Consider the following 20,250-nt stretch of genomic DNA (forward strand, 5'->3'; position numbering starts at 1 on the left):
TTTTTTCGCTCCTGCGTTTCTAAGTCGTCGAGTTTTCGGGCATTGTTTTTTTCTTTTTCGAAGCAATCGTGTAAACTTACGTTCGAAACCTGAAGTCACGTGGAAATGTTTGCAGACGGATTTGCATCTTTGAGTGGAAGTAAAAAGTAACAATAGGCAGTGCCAAGATGCGGAAAAACGAACAAGAGCGACTACCAAAACTAAAGACAAAGTCTGCGCGAAAGGGACCACCATTTCTATGTCCTGAACACAAGAAATAAATGGTGGTCCCTTTCGGGCAGACTTCGTCTTCAATTTTGGTAATAATAATCTCCACCGGACAAAAAAATGTACAGAACACAAGCAAGTTCCCATGCCGGGAATCGAACCCGGGCCACCTGGGTGAGAGCCAGGTATCCTCACCACTAGACTACATGGGAGCACGCGCTCGTCAGAACTACAATTTCTTTTTGCTTGGTGTAGAATTTAGCGGTTGGGAGGACAACGAGTATTCGAAAAATCTTGAGGATTTGCGATTGCGCACTCTTTCACTATTTGTTTTAACCAGATTGGTAATATATTAATGCGTTAAAATAAATTTTAAGTTAATCTGAGAAATCATCAACTAAATTTAAGTCAGCCGAATAACAAGAAAATCATTTTTGTTTGCAGGTACTGAAAAAGATTTTTTTAACAAGCTCATTATGAGCCTTGATCGGTCACGCTGTCCGAGACTGACCACCGTGATAGTCACGCGAGTGTACAATAGTCAACGAGAGGCAGTACACAAAAAGAATAACAACAATAATTTATTTTTTTCTTCACGTGATTAGCAATATACAGGATTCTTTCGGATTCCAACTCTCAATGTTATACACTATCCAAAACTGAGGTGAGGTATCGAGCGAATACAGAACAAAAGAACGCGCTCGCGACAAATAAGAAAAGACGGACTTGTAATCTTACGACTGGCTCACTCTAAATTATAAACTATAATGGAAAGGAAAAATAGCAGGAAGTTTTAATATGTTAGAGTAGGTTATAAGAAATACTCGGGTTCTCTGTTTGGTATTGATTGGCTCATCTGGTGGGGAACCACACTAAGTCGTTTCTCGCCGATCTTTTTCGGATTTTTTGGTAGATTCTTCTTATACAAGGGACGTTGTCCCTCTATCTCATTACGCTAGCGAATTGCTTTCTTTTTCTGTAGGCCAACTTCGTCACTTTTTGTCCTTCTAGTCGACGAGCAGGAGCGTAACTTTCCCACGTCTACCTTCACAGAGAGTCCGATCCAAGAATGAACCTTCTTATCGTTTTAGTAGCCTCAGGGACTTCACTTCCCATCGTTAACGTGGGTCGTGGAAAGGGTTACCCCGCCCTCACGCAGAAATGTTAATAGAAAATTCGAGAAAACAAAAGAAAAAACAAAGAAGAAAGACAACTTAGAACTAAACTTATACAGTGGACTTTCGTTATAGCGCTGCTTACTAAACTGCGCACTCGGTTATAGCGCGAGCGATTTTCGCGACGCGATAAGCTCGAACACGTTTATACAGGTCCGTGCAACGTTAGTGAGTAGCGCATTTTATTGTTACTGCGTATTGAGTAATTGCGTATGTATTGAGTTCCTCTTTAATTATTGTATGCATGATGAGTAAAAGAAAAGCTTACAGCGTGAAAGAATAGCTTGACATTATTGCTAAAGTAAGGAGGTGAACCGCGTTACACCGCGCCGCTCGGTATAACGCGGTTCACCTTATAACGCGGGTGTTGTTTCCCGCCCGACATGCGCGTTATATCGGGAGCCAACTGTATATACATTAATATGGCGTATTGCCACACCACCTCTTAAAAAATTCTCGTAGTTTTCCAATCCGTCCGGATTCCATTTCCGTTTTAAGAACGATAGGCGGTTAACCTAACCGTTCGGCCATCGGGTCGTTGAGAATATTGTATGAAAATCAACTTTTTAACAAAATGAAAACAGGAAAAAATACGACAAAACTTTAATTAGTAAGCACTACTTTCAGTTCACAAAAGATTAATACTTTGCGCATAGAAAAAAATAAAAAAGCCTCGAAACAAATTAGAAAACAGGCATTAAAATATTCAATAAATGCAAATCTATTGAATGAAAGATCAGATATGAAACTGACTTGGATTTGAAAAATAAAACAAAGTAACAGAACCGTCGTGTGATCTTTCGAGTGGAGGATCTTTAATTTAGCGAGTGTAGCTTTATGTTTAAACTATTAATATATGTTTCATGATATAAAATACCAGTTTCATAAACCTTATCTTAATTTGCAGTTTATGTTAAGAACAATTTATAACTATAAGATACTATTTTCGTTTGGTTTTTCTTATCTTAAAATATAATTTAATTTCATATTATAGCACGAATATAAAATATTAATTTTTTTTGTTTCGTAAACAAAATTTAGTGTAATTAATCAACAAATATTTTTATTTAAAAAAAAAATTGCAGAAAGTTATAGAAATTTTTCACATTTTAATACAACGCGACAATGAATGGTATTGTTGAATTTTATTGTTCGAATTCTATTGTTGAAATCATACGATTCAGAAGTCGAAAGCTAATCGAGGTGAGATTTCGGCGTGTTTGCTAGCGAGATGTTTGCTGTTTAGCGCAGTCACCTCAAAAGAAAGCGCCGAATATATCCAGCCAAACAGCGATGTTCAGATGTGTCCGTGACACACGCTTGCCTTCTGAATATCCCGCTAGCAATGCAGTCGTTTCGGGGACTTTTACTGGCGATTATCTAGTATCATTGCTTTGTAGCGAAAAATTAAATGTCACCCAAGTGAAAAATAATAGAAGCGAGATATCGGAGGGTGCATTTGCGGTTTGCCGACATGTATTTGAATTGTCTGCAAAATGCGCTTGTTGAAATCAGCTCATTTCGGCAATTGAGTAGCATAAATGTTTCGTGGAAATACCGATTTAAAGTAGATTGTTCGGTTATCTGTTTTCGTGGTTGCATGCATCGTAACGGAATGTCGATCTTGTTTCCAGAATATTCTTGAAGAATCGCATGACATTCGCGGCTCGTTAGCTCAGTCGGTTAGAGCGTCGTGCTAATAACGCGAAGGCCGTGGGTTCGACCCCCACACGAGCCAGTTGTTTTATTTTGCAGATTCCGATCGTCGTGAACAGAGTTAACTACAGACTATGTTTTTTATTATTACTGTTTTGCATCACAACCGAACGATAAATCCCTCATGAGTTGAACTGGAGGCTATTTATTTAAACACGCATTAACGCAGTGCAGTCTTCAGAACAGGTGTTTCGGTCAATGCGTACGACTTTAGCAGTAAACCAGAGTTTTGTTTCGTCGTAGCAGTTCGCACGTCAACGAGTCCCTTATTCATAACGGAAGCGGACAACGACGCAGCTCGAAGAGTTTCGTTGCGAACTCGAAACGGAGGTAACGAATATTTTTTGACCGACAGCAGCAGATCGACTAGCGCGAAGTGAAGAGATAAATTATATAGAGCAGGAGTTAGATTAAGACGAGTCGAAACGATTCCTACTCGATGGATAACGTGTAATTATAGCGAAGTTGGCAAAGGTGGTACGAACGACTTCCCACGTGGTCTAGTGGCTAGGATACCTGGCTTTCACCCAGGAGGCCCGGGTTCGATTCCCGGCGTGGGAAATTTTTTCGCTCCTGCGTTTCTAAGTCGTCGAGTTTTCGGGCATTGTTTTTTTCTTTTTCGAAGCAATCGTGTAAACTTACGTTCGAAACCTGAAGTCACGTGGAAATGTTTGCAGACGGATTTGCATCTTTGAGTGGAAGTAAAAAGTAACAATAGGCAGTGCCAAGATGCGGAAAAACGAACAAGAGCGACTACCAAAACTAAAGACAAAGTCTGCCCGAAAGGGACCACCATTTCTATGTCCTGAACACAAGAAATAAATGGTGGTCCCTTTCGGGCAGACTTCGTCTTCAATTTTGGTAATAATAATCTCCACCGGACAAAAAAATGTACAGAACACAAGCAAGTTCCCATGCCGGGAATCGAACCCGGGCCACCTGGGTGAGAGCCAGGTATCCTCACCACTAGACTACATGGGAGCACGCGCTCGTCAGAACTACAATTTCTTTTTGCTTGGTGTAGAATTTAGCGGTTGGGAGGACAACGAGTATTCGAAAAATCTTGAGGATTTGCGATTGCGCACTCTTTCACTATTTGTTTTAACCAGATTGGTAATATATTAATGCGTTAAAATAAATTTTAAGTTAATCTGAGAAATCATCAACTAAATTTAAGTCAGCCGAATAACAAGAAAATCATTTTTGTTTGCAGGTACTGAAAAAGATTTTTTTAACAAGCTCATTATGAGCCTTGATCGGTCACGCTGTCCGAGACTGACCACCGTGATAGTCACGCGAGTGTACAATAGTCAACGAGAGGCAGTACACAAAAAGAATAACAACAATAATTTATTTTTTTCTTCACGTGATTAGCAATATACAGGATTCTTTCGGATTCCAACTCTCAATGTTATACACTATCCAAAACTGAGGTGAGGTATCGAGCGAATACAGAACAAAAGAACGCGCTCGCGACAAATAAGAAAAGACGGACTTGTAATCTTACGACTGGCTCACTCTAAATTATAAACTATAATGGAAAGGAAAAATAGCAGGAAGTTTTAATATGTTAGAGTAGGTTATAAGAAATACTCGGGTTCTCTGTTTGGTATTGATTGGCTCATCTGGTGGGGAACCACACTAAGTCGTTTCTCGCCGATCTTTTTCGGATTTTTTGGTAGATTCTTCTTATACAAGGGACGTTGTCCCTCTATCTCATTACGCTAGCGAATTGCTTTCTTTTTCTGTAGGCCAACTTCGTCACTTTTTGTCCTTCTAGTCGACGAGCAGGAGCGTAACTTTCCCACGTCTACCTTCACAGAGAGTCCGATCCAAGAATGAACCTTCTTATCGTTTTAGTAGCCTCAGGGACTTCACTTCCCATCGTTAACGTGGGTCGTGGAAAGGGTTACCCCGCCCTCACGCAGAAATGTTAATAGAAAATTCGAGAAAACAAAAGAAAAAACAAAGAAGAAAGACAACTTAGAACTAAACTTATACAGTGGACTTTCGTTATAGCGCTGCTTACTAAACTGCGCACTCGGTTATAGCGCGAGCGATTTTCGCGACGCGATAAGCTCGAACACGTTTATACAGGTCCGTGCAACGTTAGTGAGTAGCGCATTTTATTGTTACTGCGTATTGAGTAATTGCGTATGTATTGAGTTCCTCTTTAATTATTGTATGCATGATGAGTAAAAGAAAAGCTTACAGCGTGAAAGAATAGCTTGACATTATTGCTAAAGTAAGGAGGTGAACCGCGTTACACCGCGCCGCTCGGTATAACGCGGTTCACCTTATAACGCGGGTGTTGTTTCCCGCCCGACATGCGCGTTATATCGGGAGCCAACTGTATATACATTAATATGGCGTATTGCCACACCACCTCTTAAAAAATTCTCGTAGTTTTCCAATCCGTCCGGATTCCATTTCCGTTTTAAGAACGATAGGCGGTTAACCTAACCGTTCGGCCATCGGGTCGTTGAGAATATTGTATGAAAATCAACTTTTTAACAAAATGAAAACAGGAAAAAATACGACAAAACTTTAATTAGTAAGCACTACTTTCAGTTCACAAAAGATTAATACTTTGCGCATAGAAAAAAATAAAAAAGCCTCGAAACAAATTAGAAAACAGGCATTAAAATATTCAATAAATGCAAATCTATTGAATGAAAGATCAGATATGAAACTGACTTGGATTTGAAAAATAAAACAAAGTAACAGAACCGTCGTGTGATCTTTCGAGTGGAGGATCTTTAATTTAGCGAGTGTAGCTTTATGTTTAAACTATTAATATATGTTTCATGATATAAAATACCAGTTTCATAAACCTTATCTTAATTTGCAGTTTATGTTAAGAACAATTTATAACTATAAGATACTATTTTCGTTTGGTTTTTCTTATCTTAAAATATAATTTAATTTCATATTATAGCACGAATATAAAATATTAATTTTTTTTGTTTCGTAAACAAAATTTAGTGTAATTAATCAACAAATATTTTTATTTAAAAAAAAAATTGCAGAAAGTTATAGAAATTTTTCACATTTTAATACAACGCGACAATGAATGGTATTGTTGAATTTTATTGTTCGAATTCTATTGTTGAAATCATACGATTCAGAAGTCGAAAGCTAATCGAGGTGAGATTTCGGCGTGTTTGCTAGCGAGATGTTTGCTGTTTAGCGCAGTCACCTCAAAAGAAAGCGCCGAATATATCCAGCCAAACAGCGATGTTCAGATGTGTCCGTGACACACGCTTGCCTTCTGAATATCCCGCTAGCAATGCAGTCGTTTCGGGGACTTTTACTGGCGATTATCTAGTATCATTGCTTTGTAGCGAAAAATTAAATGTCACCCAAGTGAAAAATAATAGAAGCGAGATATCGGAGGGTGCATTTGCGGTTTGCCGACATGTATTTGAATTGTCTGCAAAATGCGCTTGTTGAAATCAGCTCATTTCGGCAATTGAGTAGCATAAATGTTTCGTGGAAATACCGATTTAAAGTAGATTGTTCGGTTATCTGTTTTCGTGGTTGCATGCATCGTAACGGAATGTCGATCTTGTTTCCAGAATATTCTTGAAGAATCGCATGGCATTCGCGGCTCGTTAGCTCAGTCGGTTAGAGCGTCGTGCTAATAACGCGAAGGCCGTGGGTTCGACCCCCACACGAGCCAGTTGTTTTATTTTGCAGATTCCGATCGTCGTGAACAGAGTTAACTACAGACTATGTTTTTTATTATTACTGTTTTGCATCACAACCGAACGATAAATCCCTCATGAGTTGAACTGGAGGCTATTTATTTAAACACGCATTAACGCAGTGCAGTCTTCAGAACAGGTGTTTCGGTCAATGCGTACGACTTTAGCAGTAAACCAGAGTTTTGTTTCGTCGTAGCAGTTCGCACGTCAACGAGTCCCTTATTCATAACGGAAGCGGACAACGACGCAGCTCGAAGAGTTTCGTTGCGAACTCGAAACGGAGGTAACGAATATTTTTTGACCGACAGCAGCAGATCGACTAGCGCGAAGTGAAGAGATAAATTATATAGAGCAGGAGTTAGATTAAGACGAGTCGAAACGATTCCTACTCGATGGATAACGTGTAATTATAGCGAAGTTGGCAAAGGTGGTACGAACGACTTCCCACGTGGTCTAGTGGCTAGGATACCTGGCTTTCACCCAGGAGGCCCGGGTTCGATTCCCGGCGTGGGAAATTTTTTCGCTCCTGCGTTTCTAAGTCGTCGAGTTTTCGGGCATTGTTTTTTTCTTTTTCGAAGCAATCGTGTAAACTTACGTTCGAAACCTGAAGTCACGTGGAAATGTTTGCAGACGGATTTGCATCTTTGAGTGGAAGTAAAAAGTAACAATAGGCAGTGCCAAGATGCGGAAAAACGAACAAGAGCGACTACCAAAACTAAAGACAAAGTCTGCCCGAAAGGGACCACCATTTCTATGTCCTGAACACAAGAAATAAATGGTGGTCCCTTTCGGGCAGACTTCGTCTTCAATTTTGGTAATAATAATCTCCACCGGACAAAAAAATGTACAGAACACAAGCAAGTTCCCATGCCGGGAATCGAACCCGGGCCACCTGGGTGAGAGCCAGGTATCCTCACCACTAGACTACATGGGAGCACGCGCTCGTCAGAACTACAATTTCTTTTTGCTTGGTGTAGAATTTAGCGGTTGGGAGGACAACGAGTATTCGAAAAATCTTGAGGATTTGCGATTGCGCACTCTTTCACTATTTGTTTTAACCAGATTGGTAATATATTAATGCGTTAAAATAAATTTTAAGTTAATCTGAGAAATCATCAACTAAATTTAAGTCAGCCGAATAACAAGAAAATCATTTTTGTTTGCAGGTACTGAAAAAGATTTTTTTAACAAGCTCATTATGAGCCTTGATCGGTCACGCTGTCCGAGACTGACCACCGTGATAGTCACGCGAGTGTACAATAGTCAACGAGAGGCAGTACACAAAAAGAATAACAACAATAATTTATTTTTTTCTTCACGTGATTAGCAATATACAGGATTCTTTCGGATTCCAACTCTCAATGTTATACACTATCCAAAACTGAGGTGAGGTATCGAGCGAATACAGAACAAAAGAACGCGCTCGCGACAAATAAGAAAAGACGGACTTGTAATCTTACGACTGGCTCACTCTAAATTATAAACTATAATGGAAAGGAAAAATAGCAGGAAGTTTTAATATGTTAGAGTAGGTTATAAGAAATACTCGGGTTCTCTGTTTGGTATTGATTGGCTCATCTGGTGGGGAACCACACTAAGTCGTTTCTCGCCGATCTTTTTCGGATTTTTTGGTAGATTCTTCTTATACAAGGGACGTTGTCCCTCTATCTCATTACGCTAGCGAATTGCTTTCTTTTTCTGTAGGCCAACTTCGTCACTTTTTGTCCTTCTTGTCGACGAGCAGGAGCGTAACTTTCCCACGTCTACCTTCACAGAGAGTCCGATCCAAGAATGAACCTTCTTATCGTTTTAGTAGCCTCAGGGACTTCACTTCCCATCGTTAACGTGGGTCGTGGAAAGGGTTACCCCGCCCTCACGCAGAAATGTTAATAAAAAATTCGAGAAAACAAAAGAAAAAACAAAGAAGAAAGACAACTTAGAACTAAACTTATACAGTGGACTTTCGTTATAGCGCTGCTTACTAAACTGCGCCACTCGGTTTATAAGCGCTGTCAGCGATTTTTCGCGACGCGATATAGCTCGGAACACGTTTTATTACAGGTCCGTGCAACGTTAGCGTGAGCTAGGCGCATTTTATTGTTTACTGCGTATTGAGTAATTGCGTATGTATTGGAGTTCCTCTTTACATTGATTGTATGCACTTGATGCCAGTAAAAGAAAAGCTTACAGCCGTGAAAGAATTAGCTTGACATTATTAGACTAAAGCTAAGGAGGTGAACCGCGTTTACACCGCGCCGAGCTCGGTATAACGCGGTTCACCTTATGAACGCGCGGTGTTGTTTCCCGCCCTGACATGCGCGTATATATCGGGTGCCAACATGTATATACATTAATATGGCGTATGTGCCACACCACCTCTTTAAAAATTCTCGTTTCAGTTTTCCAATCCGTTCCGGATTCCATTTTCCGTTTTAAGAACGCATAGGCGGTTAACCTAACCGTTCGGCCATCGGGTCGTTGAGAATATTGTATGAAAATCAACTTTTTAACAAAATGAAAACAGGAAAAAATACGACAAAACTTTAATTAGTAAGCACTACTTTCAGTTCACAAAAGATTAATACTTTGCGCATAGAAAAAAATAAAAAAGCCTCGAAACAAATTAGAAAACAGGCATTAAAATATTCAATAAATGCAAATCTATTGAATGAAAGATCAGATATGAAACTGACTTGGATTTGAAAAATAAAACAAAGTAACAGAACCGTCGTGTGATCTTTCGAGTGGAGGATCTTTAATTTAGCGAGTGTAGCTTTATGTTTAAACTATTAATATATGTTTCATGATATAAAATACCAGTTTCATAAACCTTATCTTAATTTGCAGTTTATGTTAAGAACAATTTATAACTATAAGATACTATTTTCGTTTGGTTTTTCTTATCTTAAAATATAATTTAATTTCATATTATAGCACGAATATAAAATATTAATTTTTTTTGTTTCGTAAACAAAATTTAGTGTAATTAATCAACAAATATTTTTATTTAAAAAAAAAATTGCAGAAAGTTATAGAAATTTTTCACATTTTAATACAACGCGACAATGAATGGTATTGTTGAATTTTATTGTTCGAATTCTATTGTTGAAATCATACGATTCAGAAGTCGAAAGCTAATCGAGGTGAGATTTCGGCGTGTTTGCTAGCGAGATGTTTGCTGTTTAGCGCAGTCACCTCAAAAGAAAGCGCCGAATATATCCAGCCAAACAGCGATGTTCAGATGTGTCCGTGACACACGCTTGCCTTCTGAATATCCCGCTAGCAATGCAGTCGTTTCGGGGACTTTTACTGGCGATTATCTAGTATCATTGCTTTGTAGCGAAAAATTAAATGTCACCCAAGTGAAAAATAATAGAAGCGAGATATCGGAGGGTGCATTTGCGGTTTGCCGACATGTATTTGAATTGTCTGCAAAATGCGCTTGTTGAAATCAGCTCATTTCGGCAATTGAGTAGCATAAATGTTTCGTGGAAATACCGATTTAAAGTAGATTGTTCGGTTATCTGTTTTCGTGGTTGCATGCATCGTAACGGAATGTCGATCTTGTTTCCAGAATATTCTTGAAGAATCGCATGGCATTCGCGGCTCGTTAGCTCAGTCGGTTAGAGCGTCGTGCTAATAACGCGAAGGCCGTGGGTTCGACCCCCACACGAGCCAGTTGTTTTATTTTGCAGATTCCGATCGTCGTGAACAGAGTTAACTACAGACTATGTTTTTTATTATTACTGTTTTGCATCACAACCGAACGATAAATCCCTCATGAGTTGAACTGGAGGCTATTTATTTAAACACGCATTAACGCAGTGCAGTCTTCAGAACAGGTGTTTCGGTCAATGCGTACGACTTTAGCAGTAAACCAGAGTTTTGTTTCGTCGTAGCAGTTCGCACGTCAACGAGTCCCTTATTCATAACGGAAGCGGACAACGACGCAGCTCGAAGAGTTTCGTTGCGAACTCGAAACGGAGGTAACGAATATTTTTTGACCGACAGCAGCAGATCGACTAGCGCGAAGTGAAGAGATAAATTATATAGAGCAGGAGTTAGATTAAGACGAGTCGAAACGATTCCTACTCGATGGATAACGTGTAATTATAGCGAAGTTGGCAAAGGTGGTACGAACGACTTCCCACGTGGTCTAGTGGCTAGGATACCTGGCTTTCACCCAGGAGGCCCGGGTTCGATTCCCGGCGTGGGAAATTTTTTCGCTCCTGCGTTTCTAAGTCGTCGAGTTTTCGGGCATTGTTTTTTTCTTTTTCGAAGCAATCGTGTAAACTTACGTTCGAAACCTGAAGTCACGTGGAAATGTTTGCAGACGGATTTGCATCTTTGAGTGGAAGTAAAAAGTAACAATAGGCAGTGCCAAGATGCGGAAAAACGAACAAGAGCGACTACCAAAACTAAAGACAAAGTCTGCCCGAAAGGGACCACCATTTCTATGTCCTGAACACAAGAAATAAATGGTGGTCCCTTTCGGGCAGACTTCGTCTTCAATTTTGGTAATAATAATCTCCACCGGACAAAAAAATGTACAGAACACAAGCAAGTTCCCATGCCGGGAATCGAACCCGGGCCACCTGGGTGAGAGCCAGGTATCCTCACCACTAGACTACATGGGAGCACGCGCTCGTCAGAACTACAATTTCTTTTTGCTTGGTGTAGAATTTAGCGGTTGGGAGGACAACGAGTATTCGAAAAATCTTGAGGATTTGCGATTGCGCACTCTTTCACTATTTGTTTTAACCAGATTGGTAATATATTAATGCGTTAAAATAAATTTTAAGTTAATCTGAGAAATCATCAACTAAATTTAAGTCAGCCGAATAACAAGAAAATCATTTTTGTTTGCAGGTACTGAAAAAGATTTTTTTAACAAGCTCATTATGAGCCTTGATCGGTCACGCTGTCCGAGACTGACCACCGTGATAGTCACGCGAGTGTACAATAGTCAACGAGAGGCAGTACACAAAAAGAATAACAACAATAATTTATTTTTTTCTTCACGTGATTAGCAATATACAGGATTCTTTCGGATTCCAACTCTCAATGTTATACACTATCCAAAACTGAGGTGAGGTATCGAGCGAATACAGAACAAAAGAACGCGCTCGCGACAAATAAGAAAAGACGGACTTGTAATCTTACGACTGGCTCACTCTAAATTATAAACTATAATGGAAAGGAAAAATAGCAGGAAGTTTTAATATGTTAGAGTAGGTTATAAGAAATACTCGGGTTCTCTGTTTGGTATTGATTGGCTCATCTGGTGGGGAACCACACTAAGTCGTTTCTCGCCGATCTTTTTCGGATTTTTTGGTAGATTCTTCTTATACAAGGGACGTTGTCCCTCTATCTCATTACGCTAGCGAATTGCTTTCTTTTTCTGTAGGCCAACTTCGTCACTTTTTGTCCTTCTAGTCGACGAGCAGGAGCGTAACTTTCCCACGTCTACCTTCACAGAGAGTCCGATCCAAGAATGAACCTTCTTATCGTTTTAGTAGCCTCAGGGACTTCACTTCCCATCGTTAACGTGGGTCGTGGAAAGGGTTACCCCGCCCTCACGCAGAAATGTTAATAGAAAATTCGAGAAAACAAAAGAAAAAACAAAGAAGAAAGACAACTTAGAACTAAACTTATACAGTGGACTTTCGTTATAGCGCTGCTTACTAAACTGCGCACTCGGTTATAGCGCGAGCGATTTTCGCGACGCGATAAGCTCGAACACGTTTATACAGGTCCGTGCAACGTTAGTGAGTAGCGCATTTTATTGTTACTGCGTATTGAGTAATTGCGTATGTATTGAGTTCCTCTTTAATTATTGTATGCATGATGAGTAAAAGAAAAGCTTACAGCGTGAAAGAATAGCTTGACATTATTGCTAAAGTAAGGAGGTGAACCGCGTTACACCGCGCCGCTCGGTATAACGCGGTTCACCTTATAACGCGGGTGTTGTTTCCCGCCCGACATGCGCGTTATATCGGGAGCCAACTGTATATACATTAATATGGCGTATTGCCACACCACCTCTTAAAAAATTCTCGTAGTTTTCCAATCCGTCCGGATTCCATTTCCGTTTTAAGAACGATAGGCGGTTAACCTAACCGTTCGGCCATCGGGTCGTTGAGAATATTGTATGAAAATCAACTTTTTAACAAAATGAAAACAGGAAAAAATACGACAAAACTTTAATTAGTAAGCACTACTTTCAGTTCACAAAAGATTAATACTTTGCGCATAGAAAAAAATAAAAAAGCCTCGAAACAAATTAGAAAACAGGCATTAAAATATTCAATAAATGCAAATCTATTGAATGAAAGATCAGATATGAAACTGACTTGGATTTGAAAAATAAAACAAAGTAACAGAACCGTCGTGTGATCTTTCGAGTGGAGGATCTTTAATTTAGCGAGTGTAGCTTTATGTTTAAACTATTAATATATGTTTCATGATATAAAATACCAGTTTCATAAACCTTATCTTAATTTGCAGTTTATGTTAAGAACAATTTATAACTATAAGATACTATTTTCGTTTGGTTTTTCTTATCTTAAAATATAATTTAATTTCATATTATAGCACGAATATAAAATATTAATTTTTTTTGTTTCGTAAACAAAATTTAGTGTAATTAATCAACAAATATTTTTATTTAAAAAAAAAATTGCAGAAAGTTATAGAAATTTTTCACATTTTAATACAACGCGACAATGAATGGTATTGTTGAATTTTATTGTTCGAATTCTATTGTTGAAATCATACGATTCAGAAGTCGAAAGCTAATCGAGGTGAGATTTCGGTGTGTTTGCTAGCGAGATGTTTGCTGTTTAGCGCAGTCACCTCAAAAGAAAGCGCCGAATATATCCAGCCAAACAGCGATGTTCAGATGTGTCCGTGACACACGCTTGCCTTCTGAATATCCCGCTAGCAATGCAGTCGTTTCGGGGACTTTTACTGGCGATTATCTAGTATCATTGCTTTGTAGCGAAAAATTAAATGTCACCCAAGTGAAAAATAATAGAAGCGAGATATCGGAGGGTGCATTTGCGGTTTGCCGACATGTATTTGAATTGTCTGCAAAATGCGCTTGTTGAAATCAGCTCATTTCGGCAATTGAGTAGCATAAATGTTTCGTGGAAATACCGATTTAAAGTAGATTGTTCGGTTATCTGTTTTCGTGGTTGCATGCATCGTAACGGAATGTCGATCTTGTTTCCAGAATATTCTTGAAGAATCGCATGACATTCGCGGCTCGTTAGCTCAGTCGGTTAGAGCGTCGTGCTAATAACGCGAAGGCCGTGGGTTCGACCCCCACACGAGCCAGTTGTTTTATTTTGCAGATTCCGATCGTCGTGAACAGAGTTAACTACAGACTATGTTTTTTATTATTACTGTTTTGCATCACAACCGAACGATAAATCCCTCATGAGTTGAACTGGAGGCTATTTATTTAAACACGCATTAACGCAGTGCAGTCTTCAGAACAGGTGTTTCGGTCAATGCGTACGACTTTAGCAGTAAACCAGAGTTTTGTTTCGTCGTAGCAGTTCGCACGTCAACGAGTCCCTTATTCATAACGGAAGCGGACAACGACGCAGCTCGAAGAGTTTCGTTGCGAACTCGAAACGGAGGTAACGAATATTTTTTGACCGACAGCAGCAGATCGACTAGCGCGAAGTGAAGAGATAAATTATATAGAGCAGGAGTTAGATTAAGACGAGTCGAAACGATTCCTACTCGATGGATAACGTGTAATTATAGCGAAGTTGGCAAAGGTGGTACGAACGACTTCCCACGTGGTCTAGTGGCTAGGATACCTGGCTTTCACCCAGGAGGCCCGGGTTCGATTCCCGGCGTGGGAAATTTTTTCGCTCCTGCGTTTCTAAGTCGTCGAGTTTTCGGGCATTGTTTTTTTCTTTTTCGAAGCAATCGTGTAAACTTACGTTCGAAACCTGAAGTCACGTGGAAATGTTTGCAGACGGATTTGCATCTTTGAGTGGAAGTAAAAAGTAACAATAGGCAGTGCCAAGATGCGGAAAAACGAACAAGAGCGACTACCAAAACTAAAGACAAAGTCTGCCCGAAAGGGACCACCATTTCTATGTCCTGAACACAAGAAATAAATGGTGGTCCCTTTCGGGCAGACTTCGTCTTCAATTTTGGTAATAATAATCTCCACCGGACAAAAAAATGTACAGAACACAAGCAAGTTCCCATGCCGGGAATCGAACCCGGGCCACCTGGGTGAGAGCCAGGTATCCTCACCACTAGACTACATGGGAGCACGCGCTCGTCAGAACTACAATTTCTTTTTGCTTGGTGTAGAATTTAGCGGTTGGGAGGACAACGAGTATTCGAAAAATCTTGAGGATTTGCGATTGCGCACTCTTTCACTATTTGTTTTAACCAGATTGGTAATATATTAATGCGTTAAAATAAATTTTAAGTTAATCTGAGAAATCATCAACTAAATTTAAGTCAGCCGAATAACAAGAAAATCATTTTTGTTTGCAGGTACTGAAAAAGATTTTTTTAACAAGCTCATTATGAGCCTTGATCGGTCACGCTGTCCGAGACTGACCACCGTGATAGTCACGCGAGTGTACAATAGTCAACGAGAGGCAGTACACAAAAAGAATAACAACAATAATTTATTTTTTTCTTCACGTGATTAGCAATATATAGGATTTTTTTTTGATTTGAACTGCTCGATGGGGTTCGGGAAAAAACACACTTGTCGTATCAGTACAAGATAATATAAGAATAGTTGGGATAGTTGCAGGCATGCAGTGTCACCATTTTTAGTGTTTACGCGCGACTGCAACCCTCATTACAGCTGCATACTCCCACCATTCATTGTTTTATATACAGACATAAATTTTTTATCTAACAAAATTTGAATGATTAGATTATCATTTATAATTTTTGAGATATAAATACAACAAATCTTTTTATTTTTTTGGTGTTTCCATTTTCTGTAGATTTCTTATACCGAACTGAATTTAAAGATATATTCAGATTAAAAAGGAGCGAGAACGCAGACAGATAATATGGTTTTTGCTACATTTGATTGTATTCCATGAATTTTCCTGTTAAAAATCTTATCGTTTGACTTTTCAGACCTGTACGGACGCAGGTAAAAAAAACCTTTATTAAAACACCTTCTATACCAGTTTTTATCAACGGGGGCGATTAGTAACAATTTATGTTTTGGGGCGAAAAACAATTTTCTGGGGCGATATAGTAAAATACCCTGCGTTAGGCGCATGGTGCCCTGCAACCTAAACACTTTAAAACGCGTGTATTTTTTATTGTAATTATGCTAAAAAGTGATGCTCTAAGTACCTTCTTTCAAAGTACTGTAGATCGCACTGAAAGTTTGAAATTTCTGCAAAAAAAATTTTTTCATAGGAAGCCACACCGAAATGCATGGGGTGCCTCTGTACCCGCGCACCTAACGGAAGAAATTTTATTAGCGCAACCACTGGAGGGGGTGGAGCTGAGTTAGTGTACTGAAAAAACGGTCATTGCCTGATTTCGAATCAGTCATAATACAAATGACGAATGAGAGCATAGAAGACGTATAAACAAGATTTTTAAGGCCAATTAACGGAAAGGTGTCCCATAGACTTAGCATTGATAGTTTGAAAGGTGGAGTTTTCTGGGAATATTTATTGCTAAATTGTCTTGAAAACATGTTTATTTGTGTAAATAACGTCAAACAACTTCTCGTTAGCAAATTAGAAGTGAAAAAAGGATTAAAACAAGCGATTTTATCGCGACTGTTTACATAAGTCAAAGTGGTAGTTTTCGGGGGCGTGGCATTTCGCGGAAATTTTACCGACAATTGTTTTTACTGGTGGATCTAATAACAGACAAAGAAAGTAACCAATTACAGTGTAAAAAAGTTAACTATCGATGTTATCTGCCTTTTTCTGTCTAGTTGCTGTAGAGTTTTGGGGGTTGTATTTTTGGAAATACTGAAATATTTTTGGCCCGGGGTTTGTGACAATGCATTTAATGGTTGGAACACTTAAAAACACGTACGGGAAGACTATTCAACGATTAGATAGCAACAGCCTTGTTTACAGATTGAAAAATAGACTTTTGAAGTTGACGATTTTTTCCCTGAAAAATTTCCGAAACGTAATACTCTTTTGTTTTCGTTATAAATAAACAAAAATGATATATTTTGAGTAGTATTTTTGATTAATACATCAGAAACACAATCCCACTAACATCAAAAACAAAAAAACCGCGAAGAAATTTTGATTTTTATAGTAACAACTTTAGTCGCATGGGGTGAGGGGGCACCCCGCGCACCCCCATCGTGTTTGACCCCCCGCACGCCTGACGCAGGGTTAAGAATAAGTAGATATTTTATTCATTATATCGTACAATAATTAAACAAATAGCATTCCTATAATCCTTTATCCTTCCACTTTTAACCCTTTCCGTACCGTCCAAACAAAGAAATAGGTTACAATTAACACAAAAAAGTGATTTGCGATTACTTTTCTCAAATTTCGAACTAAAGATAAACAAATTGGCTCAACTTCATCAGCCTCAAGGTTCACACTAACAATAATTTTTCTGTATACTTAAACATTTTATATTCAATAAAAAGTGTTAGATTTTATTATATTTGTTAAATTTATTAACACTTATGTTTTTTAATTTGTTTAATTTTTTACAAGGTATATATTTATCAAATAAACTAATAAACTCAACAAAATTTTTTCGAAGTGAAGGGGGCGATACTACGTAACGGTTTTATTGAAGGGGCGACGATTCGTTAGAGGTTGAGAAACACTGTTGAAGAGCATGTACCAAATTTTAAAACTATGTTCCAGTGCATCATCGTAGCTGCTGCAATGGCCGGAAAATGTCAGAACATGTGACATTTATACCTCCGGGCTCGAAATGGCAGCGGCATCAATAATGCAATCTTGTTGCCACGACTGGCACAGCAGTATCCGGCAATGACAAGAACATGCCACACTAATCAAACCATTTTATCCCATTTATGTTGTTTTAATTATAAAACAAGATAATTACTGCATGTGATATATCCTCTATAAGCCTAACTCTGTCTGCAAGGTCTCCCTGGTCACTCAAAAAATCCAGTTACAACTCATCAGATGTTTTATTGAAAAGAAAAAAGAAAAATGACACATGCATTTCGGATTGAAGTGTAATTAACACAGAAGAGGGATGTTAATTACTCTTTGATCCGAAATGCGTGTCATGTTTTTCCAAAAAGAAAAAAATAATATTTGATCAGTTGTAACTGGATTTTTTGAGAGACTTTGTACGTACATAGAGTTAGGCTTATAGAGAATATAATACATTAATATTGTGGTTCCCCATAAAGAAGTTTAAGATAATTACTATTTTGTAACCAAAATGCCGACACACGCATCAACCACGGATTTTGCCATTTCGTTTAACCGAAACTGCGACGGACCGGTGTTTTGCCGACGATATTCTGCTAACATTAGTATGGCACAATTACACGTTAGATACAAAGTATCAATTTCATATTAAAAGTTTTGTGGCTTTTCTGTTGTTAATAACTCTATGAAAACAATTTCTAAAATATCAATGTAATATTTATTAATTACAGTTTATTGATTTTTACATTCCACAATATAAATATAAATTGACTTCAACAATTTATAATTGAGATCCGTTACTGGAGGAATGAAGTTGTCTTTTGGTTTCTGATAAAATTTCTAATAAATACAATATTCACAAATCATTTTTACTGTTTTATGCAAATAAAATTTCACATCCTTTATTTATAATGGCGAAGACGGGACAAATGCCACGGTCGAAAGTCCCGCACGAAAGATGTAGACGCCGTCTTTACGATATACAAATGGTCCGTCATACTTTTCACATAAAAAGTCCACCAGTGCTCCATACTTATCTCGGTGATCCGTTTCTTTCTTTTGATGGCTTAAAAGTAATTTAAGAAATTATTTTAAATAATCATTTTTATATGTTATAAATTTTAAATAAAGTAGAAAAAAAACACAGAAGTATAAAACTTTCATTAACTTATAATAAAACATTTTTTAAAAAACGTTTAGAATCATTAATACAGTAACTGCATTCTTAAACATTTATAGGCATTGCTTGCTATTGTAAATTTTATATCAGAGTGAAATAATTATACGCAGATAGAATAAGGGAGTTTTCAAATGTAATAACTATAGAAAAAACTCTCTTTTGATGTTAATGTCAAATAATTTTATTTGTTAAACTTAAAATGTTTTTCACCAGAATTCAGATCGTCGTCGTTGGGAAACATGAATGGAACAATATGAACAGAGAATCTTAAAGAGGAATGTTGTGAAAGGACTCTGATGGATTTGTGTAAATTTTTGATATCTTTTAGTTCTAGTGGTTTCAAGTGAAAGTCTACAATGGGTGCAGAATCACAGATGCGCAGTTTTTGAGTTATTGAGTGTCCAAAACTGAGGAAAACAGTGTAATTCTCACAGGCAAAGCCTTAAATATTTTTTGTTTTACAACGTTAATAATGTTTTTGAAAACATGTTTTATGTTTGAACATTATCTGGATTTCCCTGTGAAGAAACAATTCGTTATGCGATACATGCGAGTTTGGTTCTTGCAGCACTAGCAGATATGATGCACTCCTACGTGGCATATGAGTGTCTTTCTCGCAACAGACTGGTTCTGCTGAGATACAATAATGGTTGAAAAAGTAACTGTTAGGATGTATCTATCTACATATAGATATATATGAGGATGTTTGTTTATTTGTTTGCTATGCATACCTAGGCCATTTGACCAATTGCTACGAATTTTGGTAGTTACATTCACATGCCTCTAACTTATAAATATCACCCAAAATATTAATTGGATTTCTAACATTATCTGACTACATTCCATTTGCTGGATTTACACATGGTACCTTCTATTGGCAAAAAATTTAAGAAAAAATAATAAAACTAAATGTAATTATTAAAATGGATATAATTTTAAATCTTATAATCAAAATGAGTTGATGATAATATTATAAGTGCAGAGTCCAAACGGTTGAGTTGAAAGTTGAAATTTGGTACACAGTCAGTCATTGGAATGTACACTAAGAAGGATTTTCCGAAATTCCCCTCCGTGGAGAGAGGAAGAGGGTTAAGTATTACCCTGAACTGAAGTTTACTGTACTATTTTAAATGTGGTTTCTTGCAGGAAATCGAATATATTTTAGACCCATCTAAAAATTCTCTAATTAGTCTCTCAAGAAAATGAACCTAATTCTTGCACCTAGTGTAAACAGGTAAGATCGGCTATAATCTAATAATCTTCTCTATCGTTACTTTTTGCCCGAGCAACACCAGGCAGTTTCCAAGCAACATGTGCAGTTTCCCGGGTTTTCTTCATGTTAGTAAAACCTAAAC

General features: G+C 38.0%; 1 protein-coding gene and 13 non-coding genes across 14 annotated transcripts in view; 8 read left to right on the plus strand and 6 right to left on the minus strand.

Moving 5' to 3' along the window:
• Positions 1 to 347: 347 nt before the first annotated feature.
• TRNAE-CUC (transfer RNA glutamic acid (anticodon CUC)) lies at positions 348 to 419 on the minus strand. The gene has a single exon. It is a non-coding gene; the product is annotated as a tRNA-Glu (tRNA).
• A 2,627-nt stretch (positions 420 to 3,046) lies between these two features.
• TRNAI-AAU (transfer RNA isoleucine (anticodon AAU)) lies at positions 3,047 to 3,120 on the plus strand. Its single transcript has one exon. It is a non-coding gene; the product is annotated as a tRNA-Ile (tRNA).
• Positions 3,121 to 3,587: 467 nt separating this feature from the next.
• Positions 3,588 to 3,659, plus strand: TRNAE-UUC (transfer RNA glutamic acid (anticodon UUC)). The gene has a single exon. It is a non-coding gene; the product is annotated as a tRNA-Glu (tRNA).
• A 348-nt stretch (positions 3,660 to 4,007) lies between these two features.
• TRNAE-CUC (transfer RNA glutamic acid (anticodon CUC)) lies at positions 4,008 to 4,079 on the minus strand. The gene has a single exon. It is a non-coding gene; the product is annotated as a tRNA-Glu (tRNA).
• A 2,627-nt stretch (positions 4,080 to 6,706) lies between these two features.
• Positions 6,707 to 6,780, plus strand: TRNAI-AAU (transfer RNA isoleucine (anticodon AAU)). Its single transcript has one exon. It is a non-coding gene; the product is annotated as a tRNA-Ile (tRNA).
• A 467-nt stretch (positions 6,781 to 7,247) lies between these two features.
• Positions 7,248 to 7,319, plus strand: TRNAE-UUC (transfer RNA glutamic acid (anticodon UUC)). Its single transcript has one exon. It is a non-coding gene; the product is annotated as a tRNA-Glu (tRNA).
• A 348-nt stretch (positions 7,320 to 7,667) lies between these two features.
• Positions 7,668 to 7,739, minus strand: TRNAE-CUC (transfer RNA glutamic acid (anticodon CUC)). The gene has a single exon. It is a non-coding gene; the product is annotated as a tRNA-Glu (tRNA).
• A 2,670-nt stretch (positions 7,740 to 10,409) lies between these two features.
• TRNAI-AAU (transfer RNA isoleucine (anticodon AAU)) lies at positions 10,410 to 10,483 on the plus strand. Its single transcript has one exon. It is a non-coding gene; the product is annotated as a tRNA-Ile (tRNA).
• A 467-nt stretch (positions 10,484 to 10,950) lies between these two features.
• Positions 10,951 to 11,022, plus strand: TRNAE-UUC (transfer RNA glutamic acid (anticodon UUC)). Its single transcript has one exon. It is a non-coding gene; the product is annotated as a tRNA-Glu (tRNA).
• A 348-nt stretch (positions 11,023 to 11,370) lies between these two features.
• Positions 11,371 to 11,442, minus strand: TRNAE-CUC (transfer RNA glutamic acid (anticodon CUC)). Its single transcript has one exon. It is a non-coding gene; the product is annotated as a tRNA-Glu (tRNA).
• Positions 11,443 to 14,069: 2,627 nt separating this feature from the next.
• TRNAI-AAU (transfer RNA isoleucine (anticodon AAU)) lies at positions 14,070 to 14,143 on the plus strand. The gene has a single exon. It is a non-coding gene; the product is annotated as a tRNA-Ile (tRNA).
• Positions 14,144 to 14,610: 467 nt separating this feature from the next.
• Positions 14,611 to 14,682, plus strand: TRNAE-UUC (transfer RNA glutamic acid (anticodon UUC)). The gene has a single exon. It is a non-coding gene; the product is annotated as a tRNA-Glu (tRNA).
• Positions 14,683 to 15,030: 348 nt separating this feature from the next.
• Positions 15,031 to 15,102, minus strand: TRNAE-CUC (transfer RNA glutamic acid (anticodon CUC)). The gene has a single exon. It is a non-coding gene; the product is annotated as a tRNA-Glu (tRNA).
• A 3,308-nt stretch (positions 15,103 to 18,410) lies between these two features.
• Positions 18,411 to 20,250, minus strand: part of garz (Sec7 domain-containing protein garz) — a 170,712-nt gene continuing 168,872 nt past the window's right edge. The window contains exon 34 of the mRNA XM_067285351.1: positions 18,411 to 18,781. Coding sequence (XP_067141452.1) covers positions 18,749 to 18,781 — 33 coding nt within the window. The 3' untranslated portion in view covers positions 18,411 to 18,748. The remainder of the gene's footprint in view (positions 18,782 to 20,250) is intronic.

Source organism: Centruroides vittatus, unplaced genomic scaffold (genome assembly GCF_030686945.1).
Source record: "Centruroides vittatus isolate TY-2023 unplaced genomic scaffold, ASM3068694v2 scaffold_2520, whole genome shotgun sequence".
In the NCBI taxonomy this organism is placed as follows: domain Eukaryota; kingdom Metazoa; phylum Arthropoda; class Arachnida; order Scorpiones; family Buthidae; genus Centruroides; species Centruroides vittatus.